We start from the raw sequence: 23721 nt of genomic DNA on the forward strand, positions 1-23721 counted from the left end.
GTTCATCTCACGCAACTAATATTGATATGTTGGTTGAAAATTTTAACCAACAAGTAAAAGATTTTAGGTTTTAGTCTTTTATATATATAATGTTTGTATGACTTTATCTGAATTAGTCTTGGCTGTGTTTTTCATCCCCAGAAGGATATGATTCAGTGCTGTCAAATAAATGAATGACTGAAATGGGAATCAAATTGTATTGTATTTTATAATTATAAACCGAAATCCAATTCCTTGAACCATTGAACATGAAATCAAATTGAACCGGATTGAACGAATCGGTTCACTTTCAATTTAAATTTTTATTTTTCAAAAAAAAAAAATGCCATCATATATTTAATATTTCTATATTCGATATATGAATAATAAATAAGAGATAATTACTCTCTATAAATCAAAGTATTTTACTTCTTTTAAAATATATAAGCGGCAAAATCAGTTTTTTTTATATAGAATGGACAAAATAAGATCGAGATGCATATAATATTTTCAGTGAAATAGAAAAAATATATATTTTTTCAGCAAATATATTTATTGAGATGTCAGATAATTAAAATAGACATTCTATATAATAAATTTGATAAAAATTTTAAATCTCAATTAAATAGAATAGAAAACAATTGATTTTAAAATGGGAATATAATTTTCTGATTTTTTTATGAGAATTTTGAGTCATTTAAAAAAAATTCACTCACACATCATATACGTAAATTTTGAATCTAAAATCTCTTAATTGATAATTAAAACCTCCAACCAACACATCTAAACTGAGCTGCTTGATTCTAAATTTTTTTGTCCAAATCTATTTGGAATGACCCTCTCTTTCCCGATTAATTATTCTATGCGGACACTGAATGCCATTTGGAGACCAACCAAAATATGCTGCATCACTCCTTGCTCGGTACCGCGGCTCAGTACTGCTCGGTACCGCTCGGTAGATACTGCTAACGTGACACATTCTGATTGATCTCCGAACAGCATTCTGCATCCGATCTCCGCACAGAATAATTTCTCCTTCTCTGTGGCCCTTAGTTTCTTCTCTTCACTGCTGACAATGCATGCGGCCCCATCAGGGTTGTGCAAAAGCAAAAGAAACAAGGCGACATCTTCCCACAAGGATCACAGTACTGCTGGAGTTTGAGTGCAGAATCTAATTGCTTTTGCTTTACAAAGGTCAGCCTCCATACACTTTGACATGCATCAATGTGTCAATTTTCTAATCTCTCTCTCTCTCTGTATCTATTATATTTATTCGTTTTCTAAATTTATATATTTAGCTGTAAGATAAATGCTCTGTATTTCATACAGTTAACAGTGCAAAGAACCACATATGCCATACTATCTTGGTACTTCTTAGATGATTTCAGCAAATTTACGGTTGAATTGAACCAAATGATATAAAAAAAAACTCCGATCTAAATCCAAATGAGTTCTAATTAAGCACTTGAAATATTGTTTGAAATATTGAACCGGGCCAGTCTGATTGGGTTTTAAATTTGAGTTTAGAGTGCAAGCCTTCCAGGATTTCCAGTGTAAACCGCAAGCCTCTTCTTCACCTCGGTTGCGCAAATACACGAAGCATACATAAAATAAAAAGGACAAAGTAGAAGGGAAAGAAGTATTTTAGGAGAGAAAAGACTCTTTATTTCTCTTTTATTTTTGATTCCGCTGTTCATTGTCAGCGGGTGCTCACATGCCTTGCAGCCCCAGCGCCTAAAGCTACCTTCTCCCCTAGCTCTGCCTCTTTCTCTCTCTCTCTCTCTTCCCCCCCGAGCTCTCAACTTTGCTTTGGGCGTTGGATCTTCACTTCTATATTGCTTTTTTCTAAACCCCCACAAGCGCACATTCGCATTTCCCCACCGCTCTCTGTCAACGCAAACAAAAAGAGCTCCTCACGAAGTTTCCTCCCCAAGTCCCCCTGCACTGTTCTTCTTCTCTCCGCCATTACAAAAGGAGAAAGAAGCCATCTTTGATTACCCTGCGTCCTGCTTCCCTCGGTGAACACGCCTCTCAAGAAGGTCATTTCCATTTCTTATTTCCTTTCTTCCCTCTTCTTTTGTGTAGTTTATTCGGCCACTTGATAGTGCTTCGCAAGTGGGGTTATGTCCAACGTTTGGATTTCAGCGGTTTGAGTTACTTTCGGTGGTAATTCGTGATTCTATAATCTGGTTAGAAACGATTAAAAAAACGAAGTAATTTTTCTGTTCGGTCCTTTTCCTCCTTGGATGCTTGGAAATATAGCTACTTGTTACACTTCTGTCTCAAAGATGGAACTTTTGCCTCCATTTTTGTCAGATGAAGATTTATTTCGTTTAATTTGCGCCTTTTTATTTCAATTTTTCATTTGAAGAGTTAAAATTCGCCTCTTTTGCACGGCGCTCAAGCTTTAATGCTTTCCTTGCCTTCAGTTTTTAGATATGACTTGCTGCTCCTATTATATTTCTATGTTTATCTGAAGTGCTTGTTTTGCATGTTGTATTTGTCTCTTTCTTTCTGAAGATCTAAAGATGGCTTCCTAGTTTTATGTGGTCGTTCTTGTTTGCTACTTTTTTTTCTTTTACATCAATACCATATAGAAGTTTTTCGCTTTAGATCACGATTCACGAAGGAGTTTGAGTGAAGTTTCATGCAGTAACTGTTTCAATAGGGAGAAAAGATTTGCTTTTAGGCATCATAAGTAATTTGTTATGAACAACAATGAAATTGTCCACTATTGATCATATTAAGATATTGCTGCATCATTCTCTAGATGAAGAAGAACGTGAACCTAACTGAAGGAAAGACCAGAAAAAGAAAAGCATCAGATGAAGCTCAAACTTTCCCCCATCTTACCTTGGATGAACTAAACGATGACCTCCTTGAGAAGATACTTTCATGTCTCCCAGCTTCAAGTTTCTTCCGTCTTCGTTCAGTGTGCAAAAGATGGAGCTCAGTTGCGGCCTCTACAACGTTTCGGATTGCCTGCTCGCAGATTCCTTTCAGAGATCCCTGGTTCCTCATGGTTGATCAGGATCTTGACCACTCTATCATCCTAGACATCAGTGAAAGAAATTGGAAGAATCTCAATAAGCCAAGGTGCGTCAACCAAAGCAACCAAGCTAGTTGGATTGCCGTTGCATCCTCTGGCGGTTTGGTCTGCTTTCGCAGCTCCACAGGGGAATTAATGGCATGTAATCCACTCACTGGTGCATGCCGAGAAGTCCCCCCTGCTCACGAGACACAGCCCCTCCTTGCAATTGCCATGAGCTCATCTCACAAGAATTCATCTTCATACAGAATTGTGCTTGTTGCAGGGGAACTCCCCAACTTATGCTACAGAGTTTTTGACTCCGAGAAAAACAAGTGGGAGGGTGAGGTATCGTTATATAGGAAGGCTGAAAGTTCACCAGAAACCGAGTTCGCAGGTGGTGATACAGTATACTTCCTCAACAAATCTGGTGACGTTGTAGCTACAAACATGCAAAGGAACCCATCTAGGCAATTCTTAGCTGTTATGAGCATCAAAGATGGCGAGGAGATTGCCTATTTTCTTAGCCATTCGGGCTCGGTTGTAGCTTGCAACATCACTAGGAGGACCTTCCATGAGTACCCCAGGCTGCTACCTGTCTGCTATGAGTACTCCATTGATGTTGTTATTTGCAATAAGGAAATGGCGGTGGTGGTGCTGTCGGAGTTCTTTGAGACAGCCAGTCTCCGGTTATGGAGATTCTCAGAGGTGGAGAGAGCATGGAAACAGGTTGCTGCCATGCCTCCGGCGATGTCGCATGAACTATATGGGAAGAAAGCTGACATCAACTGTGTTGGCTGTGGGAATATGATCTTTGTATGTATAAACTCCAATGATTTCAGCAGATATGTGATCTATAATGTGGTGACTAATGAATGGTTAGAGCTGCCTAAATGCATTGTGGATGGGAAGGCTAAGGATTTCATGTCTGTCTTCTCTTTTGAGCCAAGGTTGGAGGCTTTTGTATGAGTAAGAAATTGTTTTCATTTATTTATTTGATAAGTAATGCTTGTTTTGCAGTTCATGATTTCTGTGTGATTTGGATCATTTTATGATCTCTTCCTATGCAGTCTTTAAGAGCATAGAAAGAGCTTAATGAGTATAATATCTTTAGAACTTTAGATGGTTTAAAACACACTCTAGCAAAAGTGAGCACTTGCTTTGGAGCCCTGAGGCAGCAAGGATTCCACTAGGAAGATGTAGCAATTTAAAAGTCTTAAGCAGAATCTATATTTGAATTTGTCTGTAAGTGGGGGCTTCTTAGTTGAGGAGTGACTGGATTCCATTAAAAAGTTGTTCTTAAGCATTCATTTGATAATGTTATAATAGAAGCTGATATACTCGGTTGATATGGAAGCTTGCTTCTAGATGGATGAATATATATTTATCAGTATATTTGTCCTAATTTGATGGTAGGTTTGAGACAATTTTCTTATTGTTTTGTTTTTCAGATCATAACTATAATTTCTTATTGGCTATTGCTTTTTCTTTTCTTTCAGTGTTAGGAAATTGCTTTTATAGCAGCTTTTAAAAATGTTTCTTTGTCAATAATAACTTTATAATTGTCTTTATAAAAAATTGTAACCGTCTCAAACAAATCCTAGTCTTCAATGCTTCACTTGTTCTTATATCAATCATTACTTTTGATAATGGCCTATATCTAGTGGATTTGAAAGTTTACAACAATCTAAGAGGATGTGGTGAATTTAGGAGCTGAGCTTAAGTCGCTATAGGCTAAAGCTTGAATTTGATTAATTAATCGAGCTCAAGCTTTATTTTATGAGTTTGAGCCGACTCAAGAATGAGCTTGTTTATTTTGAAAGAGAATATGTTTTATGATTCAAGCAATTATTATGATAAGATGGTAAAAAGAAAGAGAAATTAGAAGAAAAATAATGAAGAATCAGTCAATATAAGAAAGTCAAATATAATTTATTAATATTTTTGTTACTTTATATTTAAATATTTTTATTTCTTTGTATTTAAATCCTTGAATAATAATCCCTCAATGTAAAAAAGTAATGCACTGTAAAAGAAATACTTTGGAGTTGCTTGGATTTGGAGTTGCTTGGATGAATGTAAAATAAATGCATGATTTTTTTTTTATTTGAAGTAAAGTGAATGCAATGTAAAGTGCAAGAAGGTTGTGGCGGGGGGGGGGGTGGGGGGGGGGAGGGGGGCAATGGTCATTAGTGGTGGTTGTGATGGCTGGCAGTGGTGGCGGTGGCGGATATCAGCGATAGCTGAAGGTGGAGGAGGTGGTGGCAATGACGATGTGTTTGGAGTGTATTTGGAAATCGTCCAAATCGGAGGAATTCTAAATACACCCCAACATAACTACTTGGGTTATTCCAAACACTCTCCTTTTAAACCAAACTTTTACTTTGCTTCAAACCAAACACTGAAATATTCAAAACCCCTGCATTTTGATTACTTTACACTCTAAATGCAACAAACCAAACAGCCCATTAAGTGAATTTTATATTCATATTCTTTAAAAGAGCTGGCTCACATGCCAATGAGTCAAGTCTAAGCTAGTTCAAACTTGGCTCGTTAGCTCATCAAGCTCTAGCTATTTATCGAGTTGGACTCAAGCTAGCTCATGAGTCAGCTTAACTCACACTCCTAGGTGAGTTGATAAATTAAAATTTGATTCTATAAATAGAAATATGTTTATAATAATATTTATCCTTCAACAATAAAGTCAGAACATCCAAAAATTTATCATATCAATATAATTTATCTATTAATAGATTGAAATTTAAATATTGTTATAATTTCTCGAAGTGATATAAACCATTAACAAATCAAATAAATGAATTTAAGATCTTAATAACCTTCATAAGATATTAGAAGCATTTGTTTAAAAAACTCTCCATTTAATGATGAAAATTAATAATAATAAAATTATAAAAATATCATTGCTGCGAGCCGGAATATTCAGGGCGGTAGAGAGACATTGAGTTTAATGTTCTTGCTTTGTAAGAAGATCAAACACACATATAGAGAGAATACAAAGAATCTATTTTTCCTTATTTCTTGTTGCACTTTATATTTCTTGGAGAGAAAGGAATGATAAAAGATTTGCGGGTAATATTAAATGTGATGCAACTGTAGATCGGCTTGCTCTTCTTGCTAAAATTACCTTATGGAAATCTTATCATGATATTAAGAATCTGATTCTATGATATTCTTTGTTGTGAGGCATTTGGGTTGGCATTGGTCAAATGTTTTTTCAAGAGTTTGATTATTTTTCTAAGCAATTTGGCTTAGGTTTTTATTCATGATCGATGTTTTGTTTGCTCTACTGAACTCTACTGTATCTAAGAAATTTTATGTCTCTCTGTAATCTGGAGCTTTGTGTAGCCTTGGAAGTTGATATTCTCATGTTCTTATAAATTGTTTATAGCTGAAGTTTTTTGGACACTTTTTCATGGGAATATTTGTGTTGGCTTTCCTCTGCTGGTGGGATTTCGATTGAAGCTCCTGCAGTTTCTGTTCAATTGCTTGGGATTGTTCTCAAAAGTTAGTTTTTTGTTTTTATTTTGAGCTTCCTTGCTTAGATTTTGTTTACATGAATTGTAAGTTTTTTCATATTTTTCTAACTTTTTTTTGAATTCTTTCATATATAAATTTTCATTGTTTTAATAGAAATTGAGCATGAAAACACATTGAGAAATACTCTTCTACTTGATTCAATATATTTGAAATATGACTCGCTATTAAATAAGCAAACATTGAGAAACACGTCATGAATGTTGCCATCATTTTTTATAAAAGGTATTTTTAATATGACTTGGATATTGATTAATGCTATTTGTGACATAACCTCTTATAATTGGTTTGAAATACTTCAAAAATTATTATAGAAACATAGAAATATTGATAGACATGATCGGTGAATATGATTGATATAATTGAGTGGTGAATATAATTGATATGATTGATATACAATAAGGTTGGTGCTGATATGAGTATACAGTGGATGATCGAGAATAATAAATAAATAAATAAACACATGATGTCTCTCTCTCTCGCTCTCTGGGGTGTGCTAAGGCTTCGCCCTAGCCGCCCCTTCCGGTCCTTCCGGCCACTCCTCCGCATTTCGCGCTGGGTGCTTCTCCTCGAGTGGCTCAGGGAAGTTTCTTCTCCTTGTTGTTCTGCTCTTCACGTCGTTTTCATTTTCTTTCTGTTTTTATGGCGCCTCCATATTTTCAGGATCTTGATTTTTTTGTTGGATCGTCCTCTCTTTCGTTTAAGGTTGCTTTTTTTGAATCTTCGCCTTTTTTTGTTGTCTTTCTCGAACTTAATGTTTCTTCTCATAGAGGTTTGCCTGCTCTTTAGATTTCGAAGGCGGAAATCTAGTTATTAGCTGCTCCGTTCAAATTTGCTCTAGTTGGAAAATTCCCTGGCCATCCCTTGATGCAATTAGGAGTTTCTTTTTCAAGCTTAAGCTAAATGGAGATGTTTTTGTCATTGTTCTGAACCAGCATAACGTTTTGATTAAGTTTTTTAACGATTTGGATTATTGTAGAGTCTTTGCTCATAGGTCATATTTTGTGAGTAATTGCTATATGAAATTGATTAAATGGTCACTTACCTTTGATATTGAGATTGAATCGCCAGTTATCCCCAACTGGATTTCCTTCCCTAACCTTCAGCCTCATTTGTTTGCCCCACGTATTCTTCATGGATTAGGCTTGATTTTTGGCAAACCCTTAAAAATGGATAATGCTACCTCCATTGGTTCATGTCCGTCTGTTGCGCGCATTTTAGTTGAACTGGATGTGTCCAAACAGTACCCGGACAAAATTTGGATAGGTCCGGATAGCATTGGGTATGTTTAATTTGTGGTTTTTGAAGAATTTCTTGAATTTTGTGCGCACTGTTTAGCTTTGGGGCATTCGAAAGCTAGTTGTAGGATTCTTCACCATAACCTTGATTCATTTGCCTTGCCTCCTCCTAATTCGTTGGGGGATGGTCACCATGTTGGTACTGATTCTGTTGTAAATGGTTTACCTGAGCCCTCTAATGGCCCTATTATTGTTTCAGTGGCTCCAGCATGTATTATTGGTGCTAATTCTGTTGTGAATAGATTACTCGAGCGCTCTAATATCCCTGTTGTCTCTTGTGTTACTATTTCTCTTGTTTTTCCTTCTTTGGGAGGTTCTCCTCTTGTGGTCACTGAATCGGGTGTTGTCCTGGATTGTGTGGATTCCCCTGGATCTTCTCTGGTTCATGCTCCAGTTGTCAATGTCCCTACTGATTGTGTTGATGATGAATTGGTGGTGTATGGTGGTGTGGATGGGGCAGTTTCCCCTAATTTGGTTCCTCCCATTGTAGCTGTGTCGGGTATCAACTGTTGTGTGAATTTTAATGAAAGTCCTAGTCTTGTGGAAGATGGGGCTCTGACTGTTGGCAAGTATGGTGAACAAGCTATGGTTTTTGATGGGGAGGCAGGTGAGGAGGTGGCACTTGTTGAGGTACCTATTTCGGTTATCTCAAATGCTAATTTGATTGCCCATTCGGTTAGATGACAATGTGATTGGTTGCAGGATGACATGTCGATTGACAGTGGGGATAATTATATCAATATCGAAACGGGCTCGCTTGATAAGTTCATTTCGCAACGTAGACGTAAATCCAAGAAGAGATGATTTTTCTCTTTTTCTGGTTTTTGTTGCTTTGGTTGCCTTGTCTGATTCTTTTAGTTTCGGCATGAACGATGAGAAAGCAGCTCTGCTGCAAGCGTCGTTGATGGCCAGGGTTGGTTGGCAACCTGTGTGGCTCGTTTTGTTGATTTGGCTGCTTCTCGATTTCGATTTTGTTGTCTCCTATGGATGGCCATACCCTGGCAATTCGGTGTTGGTCTTAGTCCGCACATTTATATGCTCCCCATCCAATTATCAGTTTAGATTGCTTCTTGTCTTTTACTTTGTATTTGATTAATGTGGCCATGTGAGTGGTCTTTTATTATATATTTCCCTTTAATTAATACTCAATCCAAATCAAAAAGTCATGGAAGTCAATCAATTTCTATCATTTCTTATTTCTCAATAGAAGAAGCAAAAAATGTCTCCATGTACAATTAAAAGAAATGCAAAATTAGATAGATATCTTCTTGAGAGGAGAAAAAGAATTCTCATTTTTTATGTTTATAAATACATATCAAATTTCTTTGAGACAGAATATCATCAAGTACTTTGAGCTCTAGCTTACTTAAATTCTGCTTGTTTAAATTAGAGCTTTCTATCAAACAGAAGGCAATCATAATTAGAGCCAGTTATTTTACATAAACATTTTTAGGGTGATTGACCTTCAAGTAAATTATACCAATATGATAAAACTGTAAATCCATTAAATTAAAGCGAATAATATCCCGATAGCAAAAGTTTAAACTATTACAACAACTTTTTATAACTACCCCAAACTAATAGAACTAATTATAAAAGCTAACATAATATCATCATATAAATTTCTAAAAGCCGAAAAAAAAAACACACAATTATAAGAAAACTATCCCAAACAGATATTAAGGGGCTATTTGGTAGCATGATTCAAGCCGGATTTGAGGTGGATTTGAGCGAAATCCAGCAAAACGGCCTAAAATGCAAAACTAAATCTCACATCAAATGAAAGCCGCCATAGACGGAAAATTCCGCCTTTTCATGCTAAATCCCGAACTTCCGAATCCTTTTTTTTTTTTTTTTTTGTTTTTACGAAATCCATTAGTTTGAGAGGAAGAATCTGCTCCTTAAATTCGCTCTATAGTCAAACAATCCGTGTTTGTTAAATCAATTAATTTCCTACCTACCATTGGGACTCTTAGTTTTTTTTTTTTTTAGAGTAGAGCCTAAATAGAAAAAAATGTATCATACTTGATTTGTAGGGCTGATTTTATGCGCAAACAATCAATAAATAATGAATGTATCACCCAAAAATGGGAGACCAACTCCTTTTGAATCCGGATAAAGAACATTTAATAAAATTGACTAATGGTGTGAAACATTTTGGAAGGTTTTTTATTATTTTAAAAATATTTTTTTAGTATAAAAGTTTTTAGAATAAAAAAAAAATTTGTATTAAAAAGTTGTTTTAGGATGTCCCAAATGGGAACTTTTATTTGGTCCGGACACCTGACGTAGCTCTACATCCAGACGCCAATAATATGTCGTCACGTGCTCTTACTCTTTACCGGGCTTCGCGACGACCCCAACCCGGTATTGCTATATATTGGCTGATTTGTGCAAACCGGGGTACGTATTGCTAGGTATTGCTCGGTATTGGTCGGCAATAACGAGAAATACCGCTTTCTCAAGTCCAATACCTAGCAATAACGAGCAATACGGAGCAATATCCCGGTTTTGCTAGGTTTTACTCGGCATTGCTAGGTATTGCTCGGTATTGGTCTTGACACAGCGGTATTTCTCGTTATTGCCAAGCGATACCTAGCAATACCGAGCAATACCTAGCAATACACGAACATAGAAATACCGGGTTCCATTCCGGGTATGGTCATCGGGCCGCGCGGTAAAAAGTAAGAGCATGTGCCGACATGTTATTTGCGTCCGGATGTAGAGCTACGTCAGGTGTCTTGACCTAATAATTATTCCCCAAATTGAGGCTTCATTTGGAACGAATTTCTTAATACTTTCAAAAGCAGCTTTTTAGTATAAAAATTGTTGATTTGAAATTATTTTCAAATTCAAATCAGCTTTATTTTGGAAAACTTTGATGTCCAACTAATGTATTAGTTAAGGAGCTGATTTTTTCTCTCTAAATAATTGGTTTGATTGGGGATTTGATTGAGGATCATATTAAGATTTTTTTTTTTCTTATTTTTTTTACCTCAAATCTATAAATAGAGAGGTTTGAGTGATGTTGTATGTAAGAGAGTCAAATTGTAATCCTATTTGTTTCTCCAATATAGCTAAATCATCATGTCATACCCATAGAAGTAGACATTTTCGTGGAACCATGTAAATCGTTGTGTTCTTCGTGTTGTTTGTTATGTGATTTCGTATTTATTATTATTTTTTGTGTTTATTGCACAATAAAAAATTTTAATTTTAAAAAAAAATTATATTAAAGAACTATTCTAAAAAATTTCTAATTCAAAAAATTATATATCACAATTTGTACTCTTCAATTCTCCTAACATATGTTGGAGGACTCTAATTAAGTTTGGTACATCATAAAAAATTTTGCTAATTGGACACAGATATTGTTGCAATGTGTTGGAATTTCCATAGTCAAATTCAGAATCATATGAAATTTAATTTCAGTAAACTTATAGTCAAATAACTTGAAGAGATGAATCCAACAACATTAAAAATGATTGGATTCGAGCCAAAATAAGCCTAAATCAAACCCTTAGATTGCAATTGAAAACTTTGAAGCTTTAATTTAACTGTCAAATAATCTCTAAATATGGCATGCTTATAATCAAAATGAGCATTATGATCAGAGGAACAACACGTCCGCTATCACTCGATTCTAGAGCTTATAAGGCACTTAAATAATGAATAAAAATTCTATGAAAACAACATTCAATATAGATTGATCGGTGGAGTATTTTAGAAATTTGGTTGGATTTATAAAAATGTCTCTCCCAAAATACTATTAAATTAACCACAACTATTCACCTAAAGGGGATCTAGAGCTTAGAACTTAGAGCTAAACTTAGAGTTGGAGTAGGATAGTATTTAAGGGAAGAATACACCATTAAACTAAGGCATCGTTTGGGATGACTTTTTTTCTGCTTCTTAAAGCAGCTTCCTAGTACAAAAATTAAAATTTTTATACTAAAAAATTGTTTTAAAAAACAATAAAAAAGTCGCCCCAAACGAAGCCTAAATCTATTTGAAAACCTCAAAAATAATCCTCCTAAATTAACCACAACTATTCACCCTTAAAATGATTAAGAGTGAAATAAAATACTTAGAAAATCACTATAACTTTGATTTCAATTCAAGACTTACAAAGAAGTTTCTACTCATACTTTATTATCAACCAACATAATATTCAACTCTAACTAGCAATTAAGGCTTCATTTTTTTAGTAGATTTCAAAATTTCAAAACAAAGCACTTAGCTAGAAGAAGTCTTGATATCTATCAATAAACAACCCAAGTTATGTCATGAGCTGTTTATTGAGGGGAGATTTTGATAGCACCGAAGGATCTACGTAGAGCTGGAGGCAAAAATTGCAAGCACAAGCACAATAACAGGGAAGGAGCTGTATGCTCCAGGAACTGTAGTATTGATAAGTGTAGTATGAAAAATTGTCTACAAGTTTTGGTCCTCCTTTTCCTATATGTATTTCTTCTATTAAATTAAAAATGTTATAAAAGAAAACGTAGAAATAAAAACAAACTATTGCATCAGGTACTAAAATAACATGTAAGAGAGTGAGGTAGTGGGAGGCGTATCTGACAGTTAGGGAACCGGTATAGTGTGCTGCCGGTATAGCTTTAGGTACTACATCAGATTTCTTAGTCAAAATGTCAAAAAATCAAAGTGGAACAATTAAGGAGAGCATTTTTACAAATCTTATATAAGCTCTTGAGTCTAATAAATCTACTAAGTCATTAAGAAATCTTTCTTTTCTTTTTATTTAGGATAATCAAAGCTCTCAATCAACAAATCAATAAGAGCTATGTGAAACCGTTCTGTCTTTTTTATCAAGATTTCGTGTATGTTTCTTTTATGTAACAACTCAATCATTTCTCTCATGAACCTAGACAATCACATTTCCTCCACCAACTCTCTATTTCACCAAATAAAGAGGCGAAAAATAATTCTGCAACCACCTGGCCCGCTTATAGCCCTTGTATATTGCTTTCAATCAACATCCATGGCAATAAGTGCAGGCCTTATTTATTAGCCCCACACCTGGATCATCAAGATCTCAAATAAATCCGGATACATAAATGACTAGCCCAAGCTCAGTCCATGATAAGATTTTTCATTTCTCTCGTGAAACACATGCACACATCACATACGTAAACTTCGAAACTAATACTTCTTAGTTGAGAGTCAAAACTCATAACCAACATATCAAGATAAATTGGATGGTGCAAGGTAAGTCAATTTAAAATGTCAAATCCATGTAGGAGGCTCTTAAGAAATTATTCTTTGCAGACGCCGGACGCAGCTCGACGTCCTGATGTCGTGGTACCGAATAGTACCGAGCGGCGGTACCTAGTAGTACCGAGCCGCTGTACAATAAAAGTGTAACGTGACATATTTTTATTGGTCTCCAATTATCGTTCGGCATCTGCACATAATAATTTCTTTAATGTGAAATTAGCATAAGCAGCTTCCGAATTAGTGAACTTTAAAAATTATTATTTTCAATAAAGTTACCAAAACCATGATCAGAACAGAGAAATGAATATAAAAAAAAAAACAGGGGAATTCAATACTGAATAGAATCGAGTTGATGAGAATATATATACAAGCCACACATTTGACTGTCTTCTGAAGTAAAAGCCATCACTTAAAATGGCAGCTTTGGCATCTCCAACGCCTCAATAGAAGAGAAACTCGTCTCCACCATCACAAAGTACTTTAAAATCAGTTTGTTCTTCTCTTACATGAATCGACTGACTGTTTTCTTCAGATCGAATTCACCAATTCTTATAGTTTCAGATTTCTCAATCAAAATTCTAACTTGATAATCTCTCCTCTCATTCTACTTCAATTCTAGCCACCGCAGCTGCTTCCGACGGCGGCAGCCCCTGCTCAACATCCCATCCTCTTGAGCAGCACCCAGAGCTCACTCCTCTGCTTCCCTCATCTACTATCCTCTTCAACGACCTCACACTCGCCAAAGTCGGCGACTTTACCTCCTCCGACGCTGGAATCTCACTCGATTGCAACGAAAAAGAAGAACTTTCTACCGCATTTATCGGTATCTCTACCTCCAATACACCAGGTCTCCTTGAACACCCTTCTCCTGAACAATCTACTTGCAAAGATCTGGTATTTACAGAGCAACTCTGCTCCGCATTGTTTAAAATTACCTTTTTTGGCAATTCAACTGAGCTCCGGCATACAGGGCAGGTGGAATTCGAGCTAAACCACAAATCAATGCACTCGAGATGGAAACCGTGGCGGCAGCCGGGAAGAAACCGGAAGAGCTCTCCTTCAGTTAGCTCGGAGATGCAAACAGCGCACTCAACACCGTTCTTGAAGTCCACAGAGCTGAAGACGGTTACTGGGAGTGACTTAAGAACGGCAGGGTGGAGAGCTCGACGGAACACAGAGGGGCGATTTCCGCCAGCAAAGTGGGTAGAGGAGTTTTCAAGTGTGTGGTCTGCACCGAGATAGAGGCTTGAGCGGAGGTAGAAAATGAGGAAGAGGACAAAGAGCAAGAAGATTACGACGACGGCAGCCACCATGATCGCGCCGGATAGAGTGATGGCGTTGTGATTCATGGCCGGCGCCATTGTCGACATGGTAGTGAACTCGGAAGCTCGAAGAGGTGAGGAAAGGTGATTCCTTTGGTTCAGAAAACTGAGATATATACCCCGACGGCCGTGAAGAAGGAGATGCCGTGGAGGCGAGTTTTTTTTTTTTTTTTTGGAGCGTAATTGCAGGTTTTTATTGGATCATTACTATTTAATATTATTAGTAATTTGCAGTGTAAAATTTAATTTATATTGATTAATACTAAATAAAATATTAACTCTAGTTAGTATTTAAAATAATTAAGGATGAGCTTAACGTATAAATTCGGTTGAAAAAAATTAGAGAAAAAAATTGGATGACTTGCCATTTGCTGTGGGAAAAGAAGCCATTTTTGACCAATTTTGAGTGTGGGATAGGTTGCCTCTAAGGATTTTTCTTCGTATTTTATCATAGGGGGATTAATCTTGAAAAAAATATAAAATAAATGTTAGATATTATTTAAATATTTTTTAAAGTTACTTCTTTTTCTTAAGAACTTTGGCGTATGTTGCCAGGTAAACATGAAGTTAGTGTATTTTGATAAGTTGAAGAGATAAGTTGTGGTGCTTATCCTGCCACAGCTGTTGCAATGATGATCTACAGCCACCTCTTTCTGCCATTGCAGCCTAATGCTTGTACTAAGCTAATCCTAACCGTTGTTGATTAACTGCTTGATCCAACCGTTGGGATCAGTTTACACTTTGTATTTATATATCTCCTGTAGCCACAGGAAGGAGTAGTGAAAGAGAAGCTTTCCTCCTATCTCTCGATGTTGCTCTCTGTTTTCCTTTTATCTTTCTTCCTTGCAGGTCATGTGAAGCCGAAGCATTTCAAGACAATTTCTCATATTTCACTCTGTTTGGCCTTTTTTTCTTAGATAAAACTCTTATAAGAGCCTACATGTTAATTAAAAAGAAAATTATAAGTCCTTAAAAAACTAAAAACTCACTAAAAATAAGACCTTTGAAATAAACATATGAGTCGGTGGTTCTTCGTATTACAAAAATTAAGTAAAAGAAATAGCTAATAAGAAAAACACAAGAAGAGCAAGCCGGTCAAAGGAAGCATCAGACATGAGTACATCCACCTAAAATGAAGCCACACGAACAATCCAAACAACAAACTACATGAATAACATAAAAAAGAAACCTGTAAAAGAAGACAAAAAGCCAACAACACACCATGAAACTAATAGAGCCAACTGCGAGCCACCAAACTCCAAGAAGACAAACAACAGCGCACCAAAACAAATCCAGCTAGCCTAGGCAGAAAATAAAAGAACCTCAACCCCAATAGTCAACAACGAACTAGGCCTAAAATACCCCAAACAATCCGGGAAAAGCACAAAGAGCAAAGAGGTAAACAGACAACAACCCAAGCGAAAGAGAACCCAAAAAGCAAAAAAAGGAAAAAAGATCCAAAAAGACGATTAATTCTTTTTGGATTTCCGCCGTTTACCTTTACCAACTTTTTTAAAATAATCATCCTCAGCAATTTAAATAACATTTAAGTCATAAATTTCCCGATCGTCCACCCCTTGCACATCAATTTCCTCCAAAGCATTACAATTAGCTGAAGAATCACAATCAGCTAACCAGTCACCTTGAACCACCTTATCTTCCTATGATTTGAAAGCTAATTGAGCAAACAAAGCATCATTAGATACAAGAGAAATGGGAACATCTATGAGAGGCACTTCAACATTCATATCCAAAAGATCTTCACCATATAAAACAAGAACATCAGGAGCATCCAAACCAAACCAAACCCAACATCTCTAATCTCAACAGCCATGCCAGAAACTAAAACACCCATAGGGCTGACAGTTTCACATATCCTAGGTTCCAACGGAACAAAATTAACATCATAATCCACAACAACAACAACAATAACACCATCGCCTACATTAGAACTAGGTGACGCAATGGGACTAGCTATAAGGTTAACCATGCAAGTGTTGGCTCCCAAAACCTAGCTCATTTGCACCCTCTCTATTTCTACAAGAAAATGCCACATGCAAAACAACAGTCAACGAAGCAGTGACCTTGTTAGTGTGACCGACAACACCAATACCAACATCCTCCTTATTAACTGTTAAAAAACAATTATCCTCATTAACCACCACAATAGTAATCGACAAAACAAGCATCAAAGTTGCTATATTATCCAAAATTTTCAAAACACCTGTTGTATTCCCATCAGAACTAAAATTAACATTACTAGGATTAGTAGCAATAGTATTAACTGTCACCGATACAGAGGTAGGAATGGGGCGACAATCACCCTTCAAATGAGTGATACATTTACATTGAGCACAAAACTGAGGGAAATCCTCCATCACAACATGTTGAATGTACCAAAAAATTTTAATACCTAGCCACACTCTATCAAGAAATTTTTTTGGTAATGTTAAGCTCAATCAAAACACTCGCTACATAGTGATGAGAGCCAAAAGAAGTAGCATTATCAACTTTTAATGGTTGACCAAACAACAATCCCATACCATGAAGGATACGGGGGGAGAATAGATGTGGCTGCAAGTTAGAGAATGATATCCAAATGAGGATAATCGGAGACTCCACACCAATATCAACTAGGAGGTCATTTGATCAATTTCATGTAGCATTTGCTAACAAAGTAAGATCTATGGCAAAAAAAATCTGCTATAGTCAAGACCATTAACCAACTTAATCAATGCATGTGAATGATCCAACAAAGTAACCAAGAAATCTCCATTTAGCTTGAGATGAAAAAAAAAAAAAACTTCTGAGTAGATTCAAGACTAGGTCGGCGAGAAGGAAAATAGTCAACTAACATAAATTGAAGAGGAGTCGCAAGCAAAAGAATCTCTTCCTTCAATATCCACAGTGAAGGCAATCCATGAAAGGTAAAAGATTTTAGGTCGAGAAAACACACAGCGGAGGAAGTTCCCGATAAAGCATAAAGGAAAGAGCGAGATTTGATCGACCCATCTAAAAAATCAAGAGCGACCAACCGATTCATGGCCATTCCGCTGAGCGGAGGTGGACGAATCGGGAAAAAAATGAAAAATCACAAGCACAAGGGGACAGGAGGAAAATGAAAAATTCCCCAGAAATTAGCACCGGCAAAAGCAGCGACGGCAATCGCAATAGGAAGAGGGCTACAAAAAACCATAGCAGAGCAGAGCGTATTAGGAGAAATTTGACAAAACAGGAGAATCTGACTCAATGAATACTTTGTATGATCATTTATGAATACTTTGTATGACCAAAATGATGACAAATCAAGACCATAGTTTAAGGTTTTTATTTGGGACTGAAAATTTTAAAAAAGGATAATATAATTTGTAGAAGGGGCATGATTAAGAGAATATTTAGGAATAAACCAAGATACAAATATGTTTGGTATGGTTTGTAGACATGATGTGTGAGAGAAAATTGTCAAAAAGTCTGACATTATTCGCATCCAAGAGGGGAAAATATCAAATGTTTGGCGTAATCCTCAGGTAGCGATCCGCGTGCACTCGGGTCAGTCGTGATTGCGAATCCGGTCAGCCAATGTGGATGGTGGCACGAATTAGGCATGAATTAGTGGAAATAATTCAGTGGAGCCAACTGTTTAATTTATGCTTGAGTAGAATGGGAAATTATTGGGTCCAGAGCACATATGTCGCTAGAGCTCAATGAAAATAAGCCACATCACCCCCTATTCGGTACTGAGCTCGATACTTAGCAGTACCTAGCAGTACTAAACTCGGTACTGCTCAGTACGAAGCTGAGTACTGTTCGATATTGCTTGGTTCCAAGTTCAGTACTGCTCGATACTGCTTGGTACGCCGTCCAGAGTCCAATAACACGACAAACCTTTTATTTAAATAAAAATTCTATTGTCCCACCTTCATATGCAAGATATTATCTTTTTTAACAGTTAGTATTCCTTACTTACATGCAAACGCCACATTTATCATATATCATTTGCATCGATCTGTCTTTGATATATAAAATGCAACATGAAATATATGAATACATGGAAATGTTTATACTTTCTAATAGCTTCAAAAGTCACAACTTTCATTTTATCTAGCGAAATTTAGGAATATTATAGCCAATTTATTTGTGAGGATCATATCTATCATATACAAAAAGTTATACGATAAATTAAGAGAAAATAATTTTTAGTATATGTAGGAGAGATAAAATCTTTAAAAATTAAAACTATCAAAAATATGAGTAAGAATATAATCATTTACTTCATTAAAATAAAATTTGTGATATGAAGGGTAGATGAAAATGACCCAAAGCAATATTCTCTCTATCCTCTTCCTCTCCCTTCTCTTCTCCTTTTTTTTTCTTTCTTCTTGACGAAGCAAACAACGTAAGAGTGACGCAAAGAGTGAATGGAAGAGATTTATATTAAAATATATAAAAATTTATTTTAGTGTCTAGCATCTAAGGAACCCGATCAGCATTGTTGTAATGTACGTTGAATCCAGTATTATTGCAGACCAAAACTCTTAGTGACACAACTATATTTCTAGCACCACACAGCTCTCAGTACCGATGCACTCGAAAGTACTACGACACAGCACTCTATGTACATTATCATATTTTTTCATTTTAAAGTATTTTTCAAATTTTTTTGGTATGATTCGTAAATCAGACTTATAATATCTAAAAAATATTTTATATATTGTAGGTCAAAATATGTGTTGCATAATTTAAGAGATCTCTATAGTGAGTCAAACAATTATAAAATTTTTCAAAGATCAAAATAACTTGAAAATATATATTTTAATTGACATTTTAGAATAAGTTGTGTTTATATAATATATTCAATGAGAGTAAACACATGCGAAGGAGGTAAACACACCTATTTTTTTATATGAATAACTTCTTTGATCATAAAAACAATTTCATGAATATATTTATTTATTTAAGCAAAGCATACATTCAGGTATATCTAAATCACTAAAAAATGTTGAATAAGCTATATATTACAATTATCGCGTTTATAAAAAATAGAAGGTTTTACGGAAAATATATTGGCAAATTACGGGAGGTAAACACACCTCTAGGTGATCGTACCTTTGCATTAGGGTTTCCCATAAAAGGGTTCTCAAAGCCACTCCTTTCATTACCTCCTCGCCGCTTTCTGCTGGAATTCTTTGGCTTACTGTTTTCAACTTTATTTCTTTTTCGTTTTTCCTTCGAAGTGAAGAAGGTAAAAAAACTAAGAGCCGAAGATGGAGATCCTTTTTTATTTTTATTTTTTAGGGTGTTAGATGTTTGTTCAAGGCTTTAGGGTTTGCGATTCTCAATGAAGATAAAGAGACCTTAAGATAGGAAGTGCCGTCTGACAATTTAATCAGCAGCAGATCTATCTGTCGAATGTCGGATCATATCTGCTGCTTGTGTGATTATAATTGGGTCTCTGAGAGTTCGATAACCATTTATGGATTGTCTTTTAGTTCTTCCTTTTCTTTAATAATTTTTCATGTCGATTTTTATTCTGCAAATCTAATCAGAGTTAAGCCAATGAGGAATTGCTTATCAAGTTGGAATTACCGGCTGAGGTTGTCAAAACCTAATTCTGATGCGAAACAACCTGGCTTTCTGAGGCTTAGTCATATCCTTGTTAAATCTAGCATTTCGATCTTTAATTAGGTTAGAAAATCGTGTTTCTACTTTTTATTTTTAAATCTAAAGCGCCTGATGCCACATAGCTGGTAGCTATATGCTCTGACCGGTGATGCTATGATCGGGCGTAAAGAAAGCTTCTTCTGCGCTTCGCATGTATATAGGAACCTGTGGATTGGCTTTTTCATCCGTTCACAGAGCCGTTTTGTGCGATTATATTTGTGCTCACGGGTTTCTTTCTTTGAAGCCCTAGCGAAAGTTCATAGATCTTAAATTACAAACATTTGTTTCCGTTGCATTAGCGATTTTTCTTTATGCGTATAACCTGATTGCATTTCCACTGCAACTATAAACTTTTTTTCTTTTCTCGTATTTGTGCTGTGTTTGTTTTCATTTTCCTCGATTCCAGAAATTGCTATAAAATCAATTGATATTTGTCCTAGGATTGAATGAAGAGGCTGCTTGTATTGTGTATCATCGCAGCTGCTGTGCAGAAATCGATAATGAATTGCTCATCTTGTCAAATTTCCATCTCAGATGCCATGATTTAGCAGAAATGCCCCCATATTAAAGATTCAGAGGGATTATAATTAATTAGCCATAAGAGGAGAAAATAAACGAAAGTGACCAAGGCAGCTATCCATTGGAAAAGCTTTGAGAGAAAATCACAGCATGATTATTCAAATTCTTACAAAGATCCAGTTTTTTCTTCAAAGTTTACTTGATTTTAAAGGGTAGATGGATCTTCAAGATTGTCTTAGTTCGGTAGCACTTCTTTCTCTTTAAATATGATAGATGTAGTTGATTGATAGATAAGTTTCAAAGTTAAAACACCTAAAAAGTTTGTGGAATGATCTATTTGTACAAGAGATTGATAAACTATGAATTGAATGTTCATTAGAATCTCAAGATATTAAGATGAATTAGATGATGGAATAAATAATAATATTATAAAAAATTATTAAAATTAATGACGATAGAAAATATAATGAAATAAAAATTTGTAAAATATAAAATTTACATAATTAATCAAAAAATTTATTTTAAAAATTTAATATAAATTATTATTAATTTATAAATAGATAAAATTATTTTTTATAATACATACAACAAACAAGAATAACATCAAGCCTTCCTCTCACTATGTGTTTTTTTCTTGTGTTATGTTAAGAATTGATTTCACATTTAAATTTAATACATCTATTCTTAAGAGTCATCGGAAGATCGTGATTTTATGTGATCAAACCATTTAATCTACGAGTACACCCACTTATCCACCTAAGCATTTTCATCTATACAACATTTAACTAAATATTATGATTCTCTTTTAATGGCCAAAATTTTGTGCCATAAAGCATTGCAGGTCTAATCATCATCGTATAGAATTTTCTCTTTAGTTTGAGTGATACTTTTCTATCACACAACAAGTTTAATGCATTTCTCCACTCCATCCATCCAACTTGAATTCTACTAATAATATATCATCTATTTCACCATCTCTTATTGACTTGATCGGTCAAAGTCGTAAATACCCCATTAAATCTATTACTATTAAAATTATATTCTATGCATTCAATTTTAGATATACTTAAATGAAAAAAATTTAGACTCTAAGGTTCACCTCCATAATTAAAGTTTACCTTCAACTTTCACTTTAGTCTTATCAACAAGAAGAATATTATCAGCAAAAAGCATACACCGGGGAAAATCTTCTTGTAAATCTCTAATAAGAACATCTATGACTAATGTAAAAAAGTTGTGGGCTTAAAGGTTGATCCTTGATGTAATCCAATTGAAATTGAAAAATACTTGGTCAAACCATCTTAAGAGTGTTTGAGCACAAGTAATAGCTCCAGCATATATATCTTTAATAACTTGAATATATACATTATTAATCCCTTTCTTTTTTAGAATTTTCTATAGCACTTCTTTAAGAGCTTTCATTTACAATTTTCTTTGGCCTATTGGTTGAGAGCTTAGGCTTCCAATTAAGAGGTCCAGGGTTCGAGTCTATGTGTATACGTTGTGTGTGTGAGTTTGCTTTAAATGGCATAAATGTTCCAAAAAAAAAAAAGAGCTCTCATTTTTAGTGTATAAATAAATAAATTATTATTATTAACTAATAAATAAATACTATTTACATTATAAATAATTAATTAAAATGTTTATTTAAAAAGAAGTTTTATGGACATTATATCATAAATACTTTACATGAAGTATTTATTGTTTATATAGTTTTTTTAGTTTCTTTATGCTAAAAGCAAGCGAACCAAACGTTCGATGAGCTACTCGTTCTTTGGTTTGATTAAAGCTCATTTGTGATTGTTTAATTAATAAAACAAATAAAATTGAACAATATTTTAAATACTCGATTCTTAAATAAATAAACTTGAACACTAATGTGTTCGGCTCATTTATGTTCGCGAACAACATCATTTGAAGCTCGTGAACAAACTCGACATTAAGCTCGACAAAAGCCTGATTCATATTCGATTTTGAACTTGTGAATAAGCTCGATAAAATTAATTAGTATTTGATTATAGAATATGCAACATGTAAGCTTTATTTAAAAACATATTCATATTGATTAATGTTATTTTTATTTTACATAAACAGTTGTTTTTATTTTATTATAAATGTATTTGTTCATAGATATGTTCATGAACGTGTTTGTTTAAAAGTTTTAAAAAAATTATTAAATATGTTTGCGAACATGCTCGATGTAATCGTTTGTTAGGAAGCTCAATAAAGCTCATTTGTTAAGTTAATGAACATCTAAAAGTAGAGCTCGTTTATAGCTCGTTCATATTTGTTTGTTTAAAGCTCGATAAGCACTAAACGAATTGAACATGAACTGAACATGAACCGAACATGAACACTCATTAATTTAAATGAATCAAACATGAACATAAATAATAAAGCTCGAACAAATATGAACTAAACTTGAACAAGCTGATATTAATGAACACAAACATGAACACTCACATACTCAACTCGGCTCGGTTCGTTTGCAGCCCTAGCTAAGAGCTCACATGAAATAGCAGGGTCATGTGAATATGTTTTATGGTGGTTTGAGGTAAATAAATACAAAAAATTAAATATTTTAAATATAATATAATTTATTTATTTAAGAAAATTATTTAATATTTAATCTTTAATTATAAATTTATGCATTTAATTATTAATAAAATTTGTAATTGAACTGCCTTGTTCAAAAGAATCAGTTTGTCGTATGAACCAGCAGTGAAATAGCAGGGTCATGTGAATATGTTTTATGGTGGTTTGAGGTAAATAAATACAAAAAATTAAATATTTTAAATATAATATAATTTATTTATTTAAGAAAATTATTTAATATTTAATCTTTAATTATAAATTTATGCATTTAATTATTAATAAAATTTGTAATTGAACTGCCTTGTTCAAAAGAATCAGTTTGTCGTATGAACCAGCAGTTCTGATCGGTTCGATATGGTTAGATGCATTAGCGATTTACAGAGTGGATCAGACCAGCCTTGTAACTAGTTCACAATTGAATTGGTTGGCTTGACCAGTCTAATTCGATTTTTAAAACCTTGGTATCAACAATTATTTTGATTTAGGATAGAATTAATAATGAGTTTATAAGTTCCCTACATCTATT

At 34.7% G+C, this 23721-nt stretch overlaps 2 protein-coding genes and 3 non-coding genes across 5 annotated transcripts; 4 read left to right on the plus strand and 1 right to left on the minus strand.

Annotated features, from left to right (window-relative positions):
- The first annotated feature begins 1676 nt into the window (after positions 1-1676).
- LOC110108406 (F-box only protein 13) lies at positions 1677-4380 on the plus strand. The gene is made up of 2 exons (XM_020839038.2): positions 1677-2018; positions 2750-4380. The coding sequence occupies exon 2, from the start codon at positions 2750-2752 to the stop codon at positions 3974-3976; it is 1227 nt and encodes a 408-aa protein (XP_020694697.1). The 5' UTR covers positions 1677-2018; the 3' UTR covers positions 3977-4380.
- Positions 4381-13554: 9174 nt separating this feature from the next.
- LOC110108566 (RING-H2 finger protein ATL2-like) lies at positions 13555-14530 on the minus strand. Its single transcript, XM_020839257.2, has one exon. It carries the CDS (start codon positions 14466-14468, stop codon positions 13698-13700), a length of 771 nt encoding a protein of 256 aa, XP_020694916.1. The 5' UTR covers positions 14469-14530; the 3' UTR covers positions 13555-13697.
- A 5222-nt stretch (positions 14531-19752) lies between these two features.
- On the plus strand, positions 19753-19881 carry LOC114579602. Its single transcript, XR_003700671.1, has one exon. It is a non-coding gene; the product is annotated as a small nucleolar RNA Z112 (small nucleolar RNA).
- Positions 19882-19970: 89 nt separating this feature from the next.
- Positions 19971-20066, plus strand: LOC114579603. The gene has a single exon (XR_003700672.1). It is a non-coding gene; the product is annotated as a small nucleolar RNA snoR77Y (small nucleolar RNA).
- Positions 20067-20147: 81 nt separating this feature from the next.
- On the plus strand, positions 20148-20299 carry LOC114579604. The gene has a single exon (XR_003700673.1). It is a non-coding gene; the product is annotated as a small nucleolar RNA snoR2/U65 (small nucleolar RNA).
- The last annotated feature ends 3422 nt before the right edge of the window (positions 20300-23721 follow it).

Source organism: Dendrobium catenatum, unplaced genomic scaffold (genome assembly GCF_001605985.2).
Source record: "Dendrobium catenatum unplaced genomic scaffold, ASM160598v2 fragScaff_scaffold_542, whole genome shotgun sequence".
NCBI classification, from domain to species: Eukaryota; Viridiplantae; Streptophyta; class Magnoliopsida; order Asparagales; family Orchidaceae; genus Dendrobium; species Dendrobium catenatum.